At 47.5% G+C, this 17,011-nt stretch overlaps 1 protein-coding gene across 1 annotated transcript in view; it reads left to right on the top strand.

Annotated features, from left to right (window-relative positions):
* Positions 1 to 13,925, top strand: part of PHF12 (PHD finger protein 12) — a 31,215-nt gene extending 17,290 nt beyond the window's left edge. Inside the window, exons 9-14 of the mRNA XM_061561757.1 lie at positions 353 to 1,100; positions 4,480 to 4,722; positions 5,736 to 5,837; positions 6,224 to 6,306; positions 7,786 to 7,930; positions 8,911 to 13,925. Coding sequence (XP_061417741.1) covers positions 353 to 1,100; positions 4,480 to 4,722; positions 5,736 to 5,837; positions 6,224 to 6,306; positions 7,786 to 7,930; positions 8,911 to 9,374 — 1,785 coding nt within the window. The 3' untranslated portion in view covers positions 9,375 to 13,925. The remainder of the gene's footprint in view (positions 1 to 352; positions 1,101 to 4,479; positions 4,723 to 5,735; positions 5,838 to 6,223; positions 6,307 to 7,785; positions 7,931 to 8,910) is intronic.
* The last annotated feature ends 3,086 nt before the right edge of the window (positions 13,926 to 17,011 follow it).

Here is a 17,011-nt window from a genome sequence, read left to right as displayed (position 1 = left end):
ACATTACGTTACATACAAGACACGCAATATAGAGTAGTATAAGGAAGACAAAGATTAATCCATTAATTGAATCTTGGCCTTGCTGAAGGAGTGGCAAATATTTGAAGACCTACCTTTCACCACAGGCATAAATGGCAGCTCGACCAAGTGAATCACACCCCTGACCACTGGGTAAAGGAATCTCTGCTTTCTGCTGACGTAGGCTTGACTTTTTACTGCACATCGCGAATACAGGTTCACCTCTAGCCACCTGGGAAGGGCACCTCCACTCACCTGGGGAACCACTTGACTCTCAATACAAAAAGTCAGTGTGGATGTTCTCATTGTGTGCGCTTGTGCCGACCGCGTGCAGTGGCTGCGGAACGTGCTGGCGCTGCAGTCAAGCATAGCGCGGCACCTCGCCGTGAAGCAAGCGCCCTCAGCCGTACCCCGTTCGGCGTGCGGCCCGAGTGAGGGGTTGTCGAAGCTCGCGACCTCTGACCCGGCCCTCCCTCGCCTCCACGTGGCCGCCCCCCTTCGGAGCAGAGTGGCGCCGGCAACGTTGTCGTCGTCAACGTCATCCTCATCATTGCCGCCTTCGGTCACGGACGTGAAACTCCCTCCACTTATTTCTAGCGACATGAAGGTGAAGGGAGAGGCAGAGCAGGGCCACAGTCCCTCGAGGTCCAATGGACCTTCGCTGGGCAGCAAGGATAGCGGTGGCGGCGGCGCTGGTTGTGACGTGGCCGAACTGGATGCTATGGACTCGTGTTGCGAGTCGTCGGATTTGGCACAGCATGGAGTCCTGGCCGGCCAAACGAAGGCATGTGGCCTAGGGGAGGAGGGTGGCTGCGGTGTTGTGAATCACCTTGCGCATGCAGCGCATGCGCCGCAAGCACGGTACGGTAGCGCGACGACAGTAGTGCTGGTGGGGGAGAAGGGTGACCGGCGCACTCTCCTACCCGACGGACCCAAGGTGGAACCGGGAGCCCCAGGAGGGACTGGGCCACTTGGGGACCCGACGGGGAGTGGCGATGCAGCCACGACAGCGCTGACGGCGACAGCGGCCGCCCTTTGCCACCTCAACGCGTCGCTGTTGGCACTTATGGACGGCAAGACAGGTACGCCAACGCTGACTCAAACGTGAACCCCAACCCCTGCTATCTCCTACAACTAAACCCACAAATATTAACACTCTCTAAACCTAGCCATAACTAAAACCTCGTATAAATCCGTTAATTTGGTATTTGTGCCATTCTTATGGTGCAAGAATATTGTAAATTTGCTATGTTGCACGAATGGAAACTTAAAACTCTCCAGTGAGGGACCTGTGGTCATCCAGAACAGACCATCTTACCTATATGTCATTTTTTGTCTGTCTGTGGATGAAACTTGCGACGGATTTAACTCGCGAACCGTGGGGTTTTCGTTTAAAAAAAAGTACCCAGGTACCACGCGATAAGCCCCGTGGTGAGCCAGCGCTATTCGAATTTCGCGTCTGTCAACTTTAAAGTTGCTAAATTAACAATGTATTCCCTTTTGTTATTATATTACTCCGCTGAGCGCGTGCCAAAGCACTCATCTGCGCATGCGCGACAAAGCAGAGCCGTGGTTGCCCCTAGCAATGCAGCCTGCCAAGGTGCCACCTCGGCCGGCTGGGCAACCTAGGCGAGGCCGGGGGCTCTGCACGGGACTCGGCCTCACCACATCTGTGTGCAGTGTCTGTGTGGTGTGTGTGTGTCTGTAGGGCAGTTGTGGAGAGAGTGGAGAGTTTCCTATACCTGGGCAGTGTGTTCATGACCGGCTGCGGTTTAACAGCAGATGTCTCACTCCGAATCAGTCGAGCGGCATTATCTTTTCATCGGTTGCGTAACGCTGTGTGGAAGCTACCTGGTCTGTCGCTCCGCACGAAGCTTCAGGTCTTCTCGGCCACTGTCATTCCCTCGCTTCTCTACGCTTGCGAAACGTGGACCCCCCTAATGGAACATCTTCGCCGGTTAGAAACATTTAGACTTGTCTGCCTACGATCCATCCTGGGTTTAACCAGCCTGGATTGTGTGAGGAGCTCACAAATCCTTGAAAGATCTGGACAAAGTCCCATCGGTGAGCTCCTCCGGCAGGCAAGGCTGCGTTGGCTGGGCCATGTAGCCCACATGCCCAGCCACCGCATGCCTAAACAGCTTTTGTTCAGCCGGATCGAGGGGGCTAAACGGGCGCGGCACGGGCTAGAGAAGAGATGGAGTGATGTGGTACAGGAGGATGTGGAGCTGAGTGGACTTGCCAATGACTGGTACCAGCGGTGTCAAGATCGGCCTCTGTGGAGGAGGCTCGTGAAGGACGCTACTGGGCAGTTGGAGGCAGTCACTCTCCAACAACAACGGAGGGCGGAGGAGCGACGCTTACAACAACGAGCGGAGCGCCGGGTGGCTAAAGCACAGCAAGTTGGCACAGTAGGCTGCACAGGTGGTGCATCAGCCAGTCGTCTCAGTCAGTCGACCTGTGGCATCTGGGTCTGCCCGGTGACCTCCTGCCAGCGGGCGTTCGACACTTCACGTGGCCTCAAGGTGCACATAGCCTGGCACTAGCGTCGTGGTGACGTCACCGCCACTTAATTGCGAATGGCGGTTGTTGTCTGTGTGTGTGGTGTCCGTCTGTGTGTGTGGTGTCCGTCTGTGTGTGTTCATACTTTATAGGTGCTGCTGCTCGCTACGAACTAACAACAGTCTGACACCACCATTACCACCACGCGGTGGTGGTAGTTGTGGTGGTCTCTTGTCATCGTGTATTTTGTCTATTTTGACTATAGTAGTTACTACTAGAGTCAGTGGATACTACTATCGTCAGTAGTTACTACTATAGAGTCGGTAGATGCTACTGCAGTCATTAGATACCACTAGGGTCAGTAAATACTGCTACAGTCAGTAGTTACTACTGTACAGTCAGTAGATACTACTATAGAGCCAGTAGATACTACTACAGTGAGTAAATACGACTTTAGACTCAGTAGATACAACAATAATCATTAGATACTACTGTAGAGTCAGTATTTACTACTGTAGAGTCAGTATTTACTACTGTAGAGTCAGTAGTTACTACTGCAGTCAGTAGATACCACTATGGTCAGTAAATACTGCTACAGTCAGTAGCTACTTCTACAGTCGGTAGATACTACTATTGAGTCAGTAGATACTACTGTAGAGTTAGTAGATACTACTGTAATGTTAGTAGTTACTACTATAGTCAGCGGATACTTCTATAAAGTCAGTAGTTACTACTATAGATACTACCGTAGGGTCGGTAGATACTACTATAGTCAATAGATTCCACTACAGTCAGTATATACTGCTGCAGAGTCGGTAGTAATGACTATAGAGTCAGATACTGCTATAGAGTCTGCAGATACTGCTATAGTCAGTGAATACTACTGGAGAGTCATGTTCTTGGTTCTTTCGGTAAAGTCACGTAAAAGGGAAATAATAAAATAAATACAATACAACATTAAAAATGTATTGAATTTTATTATGTTTTATTTTGATAAAATGTTATTTTATTATGTTAAATTTGTATTATTTTATTATTTCCCTTCTACGTGACCTTACCGAAAGAACCAAGAAGATGAATCCCTGTAGTCACGAAAACTTTAAATCGAAATACTATAGAGTCAGCAGATACTCCTCACTCTATTGTATGTAGGGTATGTAGGTATATATGCCTAATGCGGGGATACAAATATTTTTTCAGGAGGCTGGGGGTTGACAATTTTTGGAAACCTTTTAGATAAACGATTTACCCGCCACTTCCTATAACTTTTTGGACTTCTGCAACCCTCTTATAATTTTGTTGACAGACAAATGGACAAACGGAACGCCGGGCTTTCACAATAGCTTAGTACCTGTGTATGTATATGTTGTGTTTTTAAGAGAAGTTTTGAAATATATTTTTCTCCTGGGCAACACCGGGTACTTCCCGCTAGTACAGGGGTCGGCAACCAAAATAACAAGAAGAGCCATTTCTTTCCAATTCGGTACAAAATTCAGTATTTCAAGAGCCGCAATGCATCTGAGTACATACTGTACATACGTACATATCGTCAAGAAGCAGCCCGTAAAGAGCCGCATGCGGCTCCGGAGCCGTAGGTTGCCGACCCCTGCGCTAGTACAACATATAATGATAAATGCCCGATCCACAAACAAGGAGACCTCACAGCGATACACTCCACTACCCCTGACGTGGTTATCTGGCTTGACCAGCCTACGAAAGAAGACGGACGAGTACAGTCTGCCGGTGGGAGGTGATGCCACTATTTGGTTTTACCCAATTATGTAATTTGTGAGTAATTTGGAACGTGATGCCAGCACACGTGGCCTGTTCTTTTTTTAGAAGAACATCACGGGCTCTTTATCATCCGCTGTTCATGGGTAGCGTATTTGTTGTGTGTTAACGTAGCCGTATTGAACCGCGCCATCTGCCGATAGCAACCGAGCCTTTTGCCTCGCCCAGGACCCCACTTGCCGGACCTGGATGAGCGGCTGGTGAGGGTGCTTGCCTGGCAGAGGATACAGCAGATTCTGAGCGGTCGCCCCACGCCGCCTGTCATGACCACCGCCGCCGTTGCTACCGCCACTGTCCCCGCCATCCCCCGGGCGTCGGACGATCTCAAGCCCGCGCCGAGCCTCCTATTCAAGACCCCGGCACTACCCGCGCCAACTGCGAGGATTGCCGCCCCGGAAGCAGAAGCTGCAGGTGGGAGGATGCCAAAGACGTGGCCGGGAATCTGCTTTACGATAATGGGGGATCTACGTTCACGGAGATGTCTACCATGATGTCAAGGGTGGAAGGGTCTCCGCGCTAAAATGAACATTGGGCAGGCCTCCTCCTCCTCTTTGGCAGCCTTCAGCGCGTAGGTGGCAATGACACATTCCTGCTGCAGGGCAGCGTCTTAACAGGACAGCCTCTATTGACCTACTTATAAGTGGTTTAATTAAGTACGTTCGAGAATGTCCTTTAAGACAATACAAACACAAGCATTCACAACATCAAAAAGTAATACAATCTAACATTCTGTTATAAGTGTGGTGTGGTGTTTTAGTATATGATGATGTCTATTGATATTGTGTTTGAGGATTGGTAACCACTTGTGTATCGAAAGTTTAAGAAAATAAACTTTTTGTAAGTGTTAAAACTGGGTAGAAATAGGGAAAACAAGATGTGGTTCCTTTCCGTCGTGAAGCCACCAGCAGTTGAAATGAATGGAGCAGAAAGAAGTCCACACCCTCATAGCAGATACGATAACGTCTATCAAGAGTAAATTACTTATTCGTTACTCGCATTATATTTTGTGTTATGTATTTTATAATTTTGCGAATAACTAGGTTCCATATCTAACAGAGTCTTTGCCTATAAGTGTTGGTTCAAGTAAGCCTCACTGCTGATTTAACACTGAATGTCGAAACCAGTCCAGTGTTTTACTTTTGTTGAGCCAATGCAGTTCAAATTGTCCACTCCCAGAAGGCCGTGCGGCTGATCGCAAAAAAAAAACATCTTTTAACGTGGAGTGACATGTGTGAAGGAAGTGTTTTGTCAGTTAACTGTTACTAATGTATCTGACTTTGAGCTGAACGCTTGGTTAGCGCACGAGGTTAGTTTTAGCTTTTGAGGCACCGGGGTGTTGGCATTTGAGACACTGCGGTGTTGGCTTTTGGAACCACGTGGTGTTGGCGTTTGGGACATCGTGGTTTTGTTGTCCCCGTGCACAGGACCGGCGTTGACGGAGGTGCGAGCACGCGCAGTGCTGAGCTCCGTGGACGGGCGAGGGGAGCCGGTTCGAATGCGCTACAGGGCCCTGTACATCGGCACAGGCACGCGCGCACACCCACAAATACAATCGAGCACACATGTTCAAATACACACGAGCACACACAGATACACATGTTGCTGTCCGCTTGACTTTTTGAGCCTTCGGTCCTGTGCTCTGCAACTTCTCATGTTCATAGCACACATATGTTGAACTTCTTTCGCACCTTACGTAGCCATCCATGATAAATGGAGGTACAGCTGAAACACATCCTGTATGTACAGGCCACACACACGCTACACATTCAAGGCAAATTGAGCCCACTTATCTGACACGGAACTAAACAATCACATTCATTTATTTTTTCAAATAAATAGATATACCACTCAATGTTCCTGCGAAGCGCCTCATGGTGTAATAATTTTGTTTATTATTTTCTTCTTTTCAAAGGTGCCGACATGGATCTCTGCCTGACCAAGTTTGGCCACTGCAATTACGTTTCCGGAAAGCACGCCTGCATCTTTTTCGATGAGGTCGGTTTTGCCATCGTAACTTTTTGTGACTTTTCAATCTGTTACGCGCCGCGTCAGATAACGTCCAGAGCAGTGGTTCTCAACATGTTTTGGCTACTGTACACCAACCCTTGTTTCAACCGAGTTATAACCCCCCCCCCCCTTGCCTGACCCAACATGGTTCTGAGAAATAAATGTATGAATAATGAACATAAATATCGTAACCAATTGTCAATTTCGTGAGATATCCTAACTAGCGAGTAACTGCAAGCGAAATAAAACAAAATTCAATGGACGCTCTGCACGCACGATGGAATTTGTTTGCGCTCGCTGGTTACTCGTGAAAACCACATTGTTTACGATCAATGAGTTTAGAAAGTATTTAATATCGTTGAAGGGTACCATATGAATTTAAATGTTATCGTTATTTAATATTGGCAGATTCATACATTCTAGATTTGAAGCTTTCGTGACTGCAAGGATTCATATTCTTAGGTTTTTTCGGTAAAGTCACGTAGGTAAAATTTTTTTATTTTACTTTATTCATTTTAATTTTTTACCTACGTGACTTTACCGAAAAAACCTAAGAATAAGATTCATACATGCTTATTCATCAATGACTAATGTATAATATAATTTCACACCTCTATAAATCACCTCATGTACACCCTGGGGCATTGCCACGTACCCCAGGGTTCCGCGTACCCCCAGTTGAGAACCACTGATCTAGAGATGAAGGACTTGATCTGATCTGTAAAAGCCCCATCGTTCAACATAATAGTTGAAACGTTATTTCCGACTCGAACGAGCACGCACGGTGCAGTTTGTGTAATGTCAAAGATAGCGGTACTCATTTTTATCAACCCATGATGAAAGCGGAACTCTCCATGTTAGAGATCGGCCCGCAGAAGTTGATATCACCGCTACTTTTGAGATCGATTCGAGTGATCTGTGTTTCACACAGCCGGGAGGGGGGGCAGCATGTTCCCAACCGCCCTGCCACTGAGAGTAAATCTCGTCGCATGACAAAAAAATGTCTATTTTCATTCTCAGAGCTGGAATGTAGCAACATTTAAGCACAGACCCAAAGTTAACGTGGTGGTTGTTTTGTGTATTTATCGGTGTGACCTGGCTGAGACCATCCAGGGCCAGGTTTAACTTGCTATCCACGATTTTGGCTCTGTGAATCGCATCTGGAGCTCTAGACGACTGCATCTAGAGAGTGTGAAAGAGACGAGAGAGAAAGGGATGAGAGAGAGATAGATAACTTTTGGAAGCTTGAAGCATCTGCAGACTTTGCACGTACGATATATTTGTAGGCCAATGTCATTATCTGCAAAAAATGTGCTTTTCACGAGCATCTCCGGAATGTATGTCTCTCGCAAATAACGAGGGGAACACTAGTTTAGCCTAGGGTTGTGGAGCCAAGCTCGACACTGACGTCCGTTCCTCCCGTCAGTTGTGATGCCCCATTTGCTGTGCGCCTTCCGCGTTGTGCAGAGCACGAGCCAGTATGAGCTGCTCAACTACAGCGAGCACGGCACGCGTGTGGACGGGGCGCTCTACGGCTGCTCGCTGATGGAGCCGCGCGGGCCCCCCACGCTGCCCCCCAGCCCGCTCGTGGCGCGAGTTCGCAGCATCATCCGTGCGTGTCACACAGACCGCGTGCATGCACGCACACCCGTGCACAAATGCATTCGCACGTGCACACTCGCATGTATGTATGTATGTTGAACTTCTTTCGCACCGTATGTAACAAACCGTGCGGTTTCAAACACGCGTGCACTTACACGTGTTTTATACACACACGTGTTTACACAGCATGCACAAAGACTTAATATCCTCTTCATAGCCTTGACAGATTCTTAGGTCAAGTGCTGTTATCGAGCACCGATGAAGGCCAACGTGGCACACGAGGGGATGAGTGGCCAGCACTACCCCCGGCCGCTTTTGTCTCTCAAGTGGTGATATATACATAGCGTATCAGGTACTCATTTGAGGCTGAGCCAACCTCGCGGACGCCCAGGACAGGTTCATATAATCGTCACCATTGTTGGTTGTGAGCGGGAATCGAACTCTGTTTGCTGGATTCCTGGCGCAGTGTGCAAATGGCTGCACTACCGTTCCCCAGATATACATACAAAGATAAGATTCCCCATTTAGCCTCCAATAGGCTGTCAGGGCAAGTACTGTTAGCAAGTAGTCGACACATACGCACTCGCATATACATGCATATGGACACATGCACATATGACACGTATGCATGCACGTACCGCATACATACTTGTCGTGCGCACACGCACATACGTGAACTTTAACAGTGTACGCAGAGTTGGGAAAAATATGAAGGATGACGATGAAAATAATGTACGTTTTTATCTCGCATCTCATCAATTCATGCCATCATTCCATCACCCATCACCCAATAACTCCAATGCCACATCCCATCAACCTGCCATTCCTCTTCCTTCACCCCATCACATAATTTCAAATCATCCAATTACTCCCAACACCACATCCTATGCCCGCCCCCGTCACTCAAATTCGTCATCCCATCACCCCGTCATTCCATCGCCATATCACCCCATCGCTTCATTTTCCGATCACGCAACTTCTCCACGGCAGGCAACAACAAGAAGCCAACATCCGAGATCCGCACGAGTGAGGCCGCCGACCTGGGCGTCATGAGCGCCGACGACTTGCGTCCTTCTGCCGCCAATCCTTGTGGCTGCTCTCCCCGGCTCTCGCATCCTCACCCCTGCGGCGGTGGCGACGGCGTCGTCCAACGCTGCCCATCGAGCGCCGGCCGTCCGGCACTCGCCGGCTGGGAGGGGACAGCGCTGCTGAGGCACGGAAGTGACGTGCAGCTGGGCTGCCTGCGCTTCGTGTTCAGCGTGGCCGCGTTCGCTCCTCTTGTCGCCTCCGAGTCGACCGCGCGGATTGACGCGCGGTCGACTGACGGCACGGCCGCCGTGACGACAGCGACCGGCGGCGCAGCGCAGTGTGGAAGTGCGGGTGCGCAGCACAGGACGCTTGGCGGCGGCTTGGACAAGCAGCCGTCCGTGTCGAGGTCCTTCTCTGTTCCCTGAGCGCGCAAGTTCCCCCCCCCCCATTACATTTTTTATTTTGTTTTGGTGGCGTTTTGTATTGAATCGTGATGTCGTTTGTGTGATCGACCGAGCGACGCGCTGGGCCACTGTGCAGGCGCGCAGGAGAGGAGGAGGGCACTTTCGCACGTCCCGTGCCGAGGATTTATAGAAAGGAGAGGGGACGGCGCTGCGGACGTCAGAACCACCTGGCTGCGTACGAGTAGCACGCGCGCGCACGCACACACGTATATATAGGCACATACGTTAGTAAAGTTGTTTGTACGCCTTTGTACCGTTATTATTGTCTTCAGTAATATTGTAATAATGATAATACGACTTTTTACATTTCTAGTATCGTCGACGAGCCTGTATGTTATTAGCGCCGAGTAGGCAGAAGATACCAGCTAATGTATTTTTGTCTTTCCTGTGCTGTGCATTGATGATTGTATTTGAGTTTTGTGATGAAACATTTTTTTTATATATCAACTGTACTTTTGCCTTCCGGGGAGGGGGAAGTTGAGTACAAAAACTTTCACTGCCGTCTGACCCCCACCTTTGACCTCCCTCTTCACCCTTGACTTCTCTCTTCACCCTTGACCTCTTCCCCCCGTCCCACTCTCAGCCTCCCGTCGCAGGAAGCTGTTTCTTTATGACAACAATAACAAAGCACGCACCCGCGCTATTATTTACGCGTCCTGAGTTTCGTTTTTATAATGTATTAAAGACATTTATTTTTATTTTATTTTAATACTTGATGAAGCTGCCGTCTGGGTGCTAGCATTGTCACTGGGGTTGCTGGCGTGCTCGTGTGTGTGTGTGTGCGCACTCGGTATCATCTCGCAAAAGCCGAGGGATCCTTCGGATGAGAACGAGTGCTCCGTGTCGGATGAGATGAGGGTTGTATTTGAGATGAGATACGGGTTGGATGCTATGAGGGTCAACCGAATGAGACGAGGGATGTGTCAAGACAGCTTTTTCTTTTATCAGACAGTGTTCTGTATCAGATGCAATGAGAGAGTTTTTATTGCATGACACGTGTCCAGTCCAACTTCACATGCCTGTCTTGCTGGGGACTGAGATGTAGATGGATAGGCCGGATTTGTAGAAATCTTTACAAAATGACAGGCACAAAATACTGCACTGGGTGTGTGCGGTTAGTTGGTCAGGGTGTATATGTGACAGATGTGGATGTACTGTAGTATGTTGGAGGTGAGAGTTGTGTATTGGATGAGATGAGGTTTATGTACGAGATTATTCTGTATTGAATTGGATCCGGTTTCTCGATGAGATGAGGGTAATGTATTGGATTAGATGAGGTGTATGCATCCGATGAGACGAGTTTCGTATCAGACGAGAGAGGGTGGACATAACATTGACAAACTTCTAAGAATTCAAACGACGACTCGTGCACGGTTCGTTCATTGAGAATCGGAGGTGGGATTGGTGGATCATGCAGTGATTGGAATAGTGAACCGGCTCCAGAGATGAGATACCCTTCTAAATGAGCAATGAGGTGGTGTTTGCATGAGATAGTACAGCAAGTAGGTTTACAATAATCTACTGAGTGCTTGAGTTTTTGTCGCACTTTAGGATTCTTGTCACAAATAAAACTGGGGTGGTGCAGTGCGTTTAGGGCTAACATCAGTGGCGAGTAATATCTGAACCGGTCCAAGGCCCCCCCCCCCCACCAATCCACACTGGCCAGCGTGGGGAAGTAAGACCAAATAATCATGACCTAGTGATCGTGGGTAGGCCTTCATCCAATAGTGGATTGACATAGGAGTGGAACGTATTTATTTTACGGTCTAAAATGCAACTATTACCAGTCATTTGAAAACAACTATGGCAAACATCCCAAGCAAGAGTTCTGAATTGGCCTTGACGACTGACGTGGTTAATTCAATATCTCGCATCACGGTAACACCGTCAGTGGTGTAGCTGTCGAGTGTGCAGGCGATACAATTGCAACGAGGTCCAGGCACCCGGGCTATGAAGAGGGGAATAATTGGACAAGGGACCCCATTTTAATCTTTACACCAGGCCCAAAGCTGCTCATTTATTGCAATGTGCATATTTTAATAATAGCAATTGCATCTCTGCAAGGATGCCTCAACTGACGGTCAAGTTTTTTCTAGAGATGCATGTTTTGTCGGATGTTGTGCCACGGGAGGTCGTAGATTCTATCTGACCCTGACGCCTGTATATTTGGAGTTTGCAGGTCTCCTCGTGGTCGCGTGGATTTTTCTCCGGGTCCTCTGGGTGTTCCCTCCACATTTAGAAACATGCATTTAGAATATTTAGCTGCTATACATTTCCAACATGATGACCCACTTCGTTGAGGTCATGTCTCTTCCCGAAAAAAGAGCTATATGGCTCGGTGGGCCTTACCTGATAAGATAAATATAGTTTAGTTTTCTTTGTCCGCGCTTGGGAAGACACCAGATTGGGGATAACGAGGCACTCAATTGCAGCTATTCGAATAGGTCAACCCACTTGCTGTACTGCCTTCTGCTGGTACCCCAGTGGCCCACCCCAACAGTTGGGTTGTCTCGCGCACACGATCTGCCAACCGCGTGGCCAGGATCGGTTTACAAGATCATGAAAGAGATGTGCACGGTCTGGCTCCTTTTCATGGAACTCACTTTTTTTAAACGCTCACAATCTCTTTCCATATCGTTTCGGTGAGGTTTTTGTTAAAGCGTCGCGTTTCTGGTTGCGTACGACCGATTATTTACCTGCACGCGTGTCCTCGAAATAACGTTGGCGCTTGCATCCTGCCGTTGCGCGCGTAATGGAGTTTTGAGGAGGGGGTTGGGGGGGTGGGAATGAATATCGCAATTGTTAAACAAAAATGAAGAGCATACAAAGCAATTCTGTCTTTGTTATCCACATCTCCGTGCGGCGCAGAAACATCGCGCGCCGGTGTGATCCCGGTTCAAATAACGCGCCGTGCGGTAACTCCTGCAGTTTTGACTTGCGATTTGCGGTGGTTTAAGTGGTGTTTTGACCTCGCTTTAATATTTTCTTTTTATGTTTTTGTATAACGTGAAAAGCAATATAAATAACACAGGCTTGTAAAATAGATACATTTTTTGTCGCCGTGGAAACAATCGGGATTCGTTTAAGAAAACCGATACTTACTATCCCGGTATTTCGTGGACACTTTGCGAATACCCCCCAACTCCACCCACTTTTACCACCCGCAAAGGTGACATTCTCTGAGCTCGGCCAACATCAATCCTCGGTTATGGCGTTCAATCAGCCCCATCATTCCTCCGATGTCTGTAAAATAAGTAACATTTTATGGGAAGTCGGCATCGATTGTGTTGTAGAGCAATTGACCCACCCCCTCCACCTCATAGAGTTTGCACAACTGATTCTGGGCCACCAGTGGGGAAGGAATGCCGACTCGGAGATTATTTTCACATGCAGGCACTTTTTGGTGGACATTTGACAGTGGGGAATAAACACTTAATCACCCCAGTTGATACTTTTGGTCGCACACGCTTTTTCCAGCTTTTAATTGGTGCAGGGAAATGGCTACATTTCCGTTATGCTCCCGATTTCCTGTGTTCCCACCTGAACAATGCTCTCTGCTAACACATCACTCAAACTCCGTTTAGTGTTTTTTATATGCAACCAGATGCGGATATGAACATCGCCCGTCAGCTCGCGCTGCCAGATGACAGTGTTAACCTGTGACATTGTTTTACGTTACTAAGCCACCTGTAGTCACCGCGTACTTGAGACTGAAGCCTCCTCACCCCCAGTAGCAGAACGCACGCACAGCAGCCGCAGCTCAAGAGACAATGCAAAAGGGACGATGGGGGGAGCTGTGAGTGGAGGGCCTCCCAAACTCCAGCCCTCGCCGGTCTGGTCCCAACCACAGTCCGGCTTTCCGTGTTTACAATTATTCGCCGTTGGCGGTGCAAAATTAGTTTCCGTGAATATGGAAAGTAAACGGGAGCGGTGCGGGTCGTCGTGGGTTGGAGTTTGAGACGCCCTATTTTTCGGGCCAAAGACCTCGCAGCTCCTTTACACTTTCGTGTGTCATTTCATTTCTGTCTTGTGGCCACGTGGTGAATTAATGGACCCAAAGGGTCTGGCATATGAGATTGTCTTCTCTTACTTTGTTTAATGTTATATTATTATTTTTTAAATAATAGTGATGATAATTACTACGTTGTCGTGGTTGCACCATTTTATACGTATTATGTGCTCTTGTTGTTTGTGTGGTTTTTTTGTTGTTAAAGCTATTGCTATTATTAAGGGTTTTTTAAAACGATGGTCGTGGAAAGACTCCCAGCAGAAGCGTCGCGTCGTGCAGTGGTTGTCCAGTGTCGCTCGCGTGTGTGTGCGCGCCTTGCCGTGTGCACTACTGGCGTATGTGTTGTACATATGTACATGTGTACATACAGGACGTGTTTTGTACACGTACAATCATATGTGGCGTGTGGATTGTAGTATATGACCACATTCGTTGTTATTATGATCATAAGCATCAGGGCTTAATTTCTCATGGCCCCCAAACCCCCCCCCCCCCCCGGAGACCCCCCCCCCCCCTCCTAATATCTGGATCTGAGCCCTCGACATCACCGGCTGAAATTAAGCCCTGATCACCACCATCTGTGGCTGGCTTTTTCCGTTCAGAAGTAGATGATGCATTTTGAATACACAACTTTGAGTGGGATTTCTGCTGCGATCGAACGATTTTTAAGCCAGCCCCCCCCCCCCCCGCAATACACACACGTGTACACATGCCAACATACGTGCTGCACGCGTTTATATACGTGTGTGTGTATGCGTATTAATACACAGGAGAGTCTATGCACTTTATAGAGTGTTTAGTGCGTATGCAATACATATACAGATTAAGTTACCAGTTCGAACAAACGGGGGGAGGTCTTGTGTTCAAGGTCAAATCCCAACTGGGGATTGACTTAGCCCATCATTCCTCCGAGGTCGATACAATTAGTACCACTTTCTGGCTCAGGTCCTCTGATTGAGACGAGCACGAATTAATGCCATAATCATGGAGGCACTTTGACCTATTTTAAAACGTTTAATTCAAATCTGTCTCGTTAAAGGGAATAACTGAAGTTTGTGAACAGCAGGTCTCGACGTTGACGAGTTCATTGAATTCCTGTTTTGTTGTTGTCAACGTTTACCCTTTTAAAATTACCTTACATCATCAATGCGCACTGATCGGCTGGCGTGGTGAAGTATGGTCAAACAACCCGCACCATCCTCTACGAACCACACACGGTATGGGGGCAGGAGTCTCGTCACCCAGAAGTGGATTTATCAAGAGGTTTAACTTATTGTCGTGACCGTGACCAACGATGTAGTAGCAAGAGTTCACCGTAACTTACCTATGTATATGTGTGCACACGCACTATGTCGCGTTGCGTACGTGGGTGGTCCTGCACGCTAGGGTGGTCGCGATCTGGCGATTGTCCAGGATAATCTATCTCTCGGTTTACCTAAATATCCCTGGTTACTTTTTTTATATCTCATTCTCCGAGAAGAATAGTTGTGAAATCACAAACACAGTAATTACAGTTTTAAATAAATAGCAATGTCCCAATGAACGTGGTTGTTTCCTGCACGGACAACTTCAAGTCAACGTAGACTATTGCCGTAGTTTGGTGCAGTTATTTCTTGTGCACCTGACGGCGTGTACGTTATAGGAGTGTTATAGATTACAACGTTACAATGATGAGAATACATGGCAGGCGTATGTTGAGTGAAGTCCAGTTGAAGAACTTTAGTAATCTGAACCGTTCGGCAAAGCTCAAAAGCAGCCGAGTAAGCATGCCAACGTTGGCATGTGGTTGGGATCGCTAGATCAGCGTTGGCTCAACGTTCAGCGAATACTGCGAAGACTGCAACAATATAACCTCAATTACAAAAAAAAATCATGGCATTCCGCGTTGTATTGTGGAAATGGAATAACACCGTAGTTAAGAATGTGACGACCCGAATTTGATTTCCAGCCACGGCTAGCATCAGTGGCGAGTGATATCTGAACCGTCCAGCCTAAAGCTTACTAACTCGCACTGCCCATCGTGGTGAAGCATGGTCTTGCAAATCTTTTTGCTTTGGGGTCATACTACATGTTCGGCAATTGCAATGTTTCGATCCACGTGCTGTTCGGTCATGTCGAACAACACCGTACAATATTGGAGAGCCGTACAGGCTACAGCACAACCGCGAATAACTTGCGCAGAAGTGCAGTTGAACAACCACCATTATCGACAGATCGTGTTTGGCGGCAGGGTGGTGGCACGGTGGTAACACTGGTGCCTCACAGCAATGAACGCCTGGGTTTGGATTCCTGACTCTGTGGAGTTCGTAAGTTCTCCCATCTCTTCTGCATGGGGTTTCCTCCAATAACTAAAAATAAGCATGGCCATTCATCCCATTGCTGAAAAATTACCCGCAAATTACTCGATTGGGATGACGCAGCCACCTCGTGTCCTTACCACGAAAACTAGAAGGAGCTTCTGAAAAAGAGTTGAAAACTGCGTGAGGATTTCCATAATAAATAAGTGTTAAATAACTAAGATCATCCTACCAACCAGTGGATTGGCAAAGGAGCGACTAAATTGTATTTTTTTTTACTATTCACTATCATGGGGATTTTTAAAAATATATATCGCGGCAACCCTCGTGCAAAACGCGTGCGCAATGGACGAATGAGCGAGCGAGAGGTGATGTCAGCGAGTGGTGCACACGGACGTTGTATCTGTGATGTCAGGACGTGCTAATTATTATCGTGCATACAACGCGTGCCGTTCATGTAGTTTTGCTATGAAGGTGTCTAGCGAGTTTCAAAACAGGAAGAGAAAATAATGGAAAAAAATGAACATTAAAACTTTTTTTTGTAAGAAAAGAGTACAGTATAGTAATAATTAAGAACATAAAACGCGTACAGTCGCCTTTAACTTGCGGGCGGACCCGGAGGGAAAAGTCAAGTCTCGTATACGGCGCATGTTTGTGAAGTAACTTTTTTCTATGTATGTGTACAATTGCCGTTTACTGTTTTATCTTTCACACTTTTAAAGTGTAAATACTTGGCTTATATAAACGTTACAAGTTTTAATGAAAACCTCTGCCTCGTCGCGTCTGCCTTCACACCGTTACCTCTTGGCGTGCCTCCGGCAATGCTGTGCACATTTTTTCCCGAACTTTACTATAAATCACCACTGACTTTCAAACAATTTAGCAATGAGGTGACACCAGCCCGGTCACGTTCATCTCAAACCCAGTCACGTTCATCTCAAACCCAGTCAATGATCACACCACGTAAGGCAGGACATGCCATAAGTTCATCCCTTCATATTAAACAAAGTTATGCTCAGCCATAGTAAATCCATTCGTCTCCTTGGAACAACGCGTTCATCAGACCTGCCATGAAATGGCTATAATTATACAAATCCGACTAAAGATGCATCAAAGAAGTTTCGTTTTATTTTTCCGTTTTAAAACCGGCTTAACTCAGAACAATTATTGCTGCTATGCAAAGCACAAATTCGGTCGAAGTTGAAATCCTGCTGCTGTCATATCTGGGGTTGGACACCCAGTTCTTACCTCACTGCTCCTGTTAGCATTCAGAGTAAAGCAGCAGTCGGTGT

This window comes from Lethenteron reissneri, chromosome 28, assembly GCF_015708825.2.
Source record: "Lethenteron reissneri isolate LAM-NWPU_2019-01 chromosome 28, ASM1570882v1, whole genome shotgun sequence".
NCBI classification, from domain to species: Eukaryota; Metazoa; Chordata; class Hyperoartia; order Petromyzontiformes; family Petromyzontidae; genus Lethenteron; species Lethenteron reissneri.
Note: the sequence above shows the minus strand (reverse complement) of the source record. Positions and strands in the feature narration are given on the sequence as shown.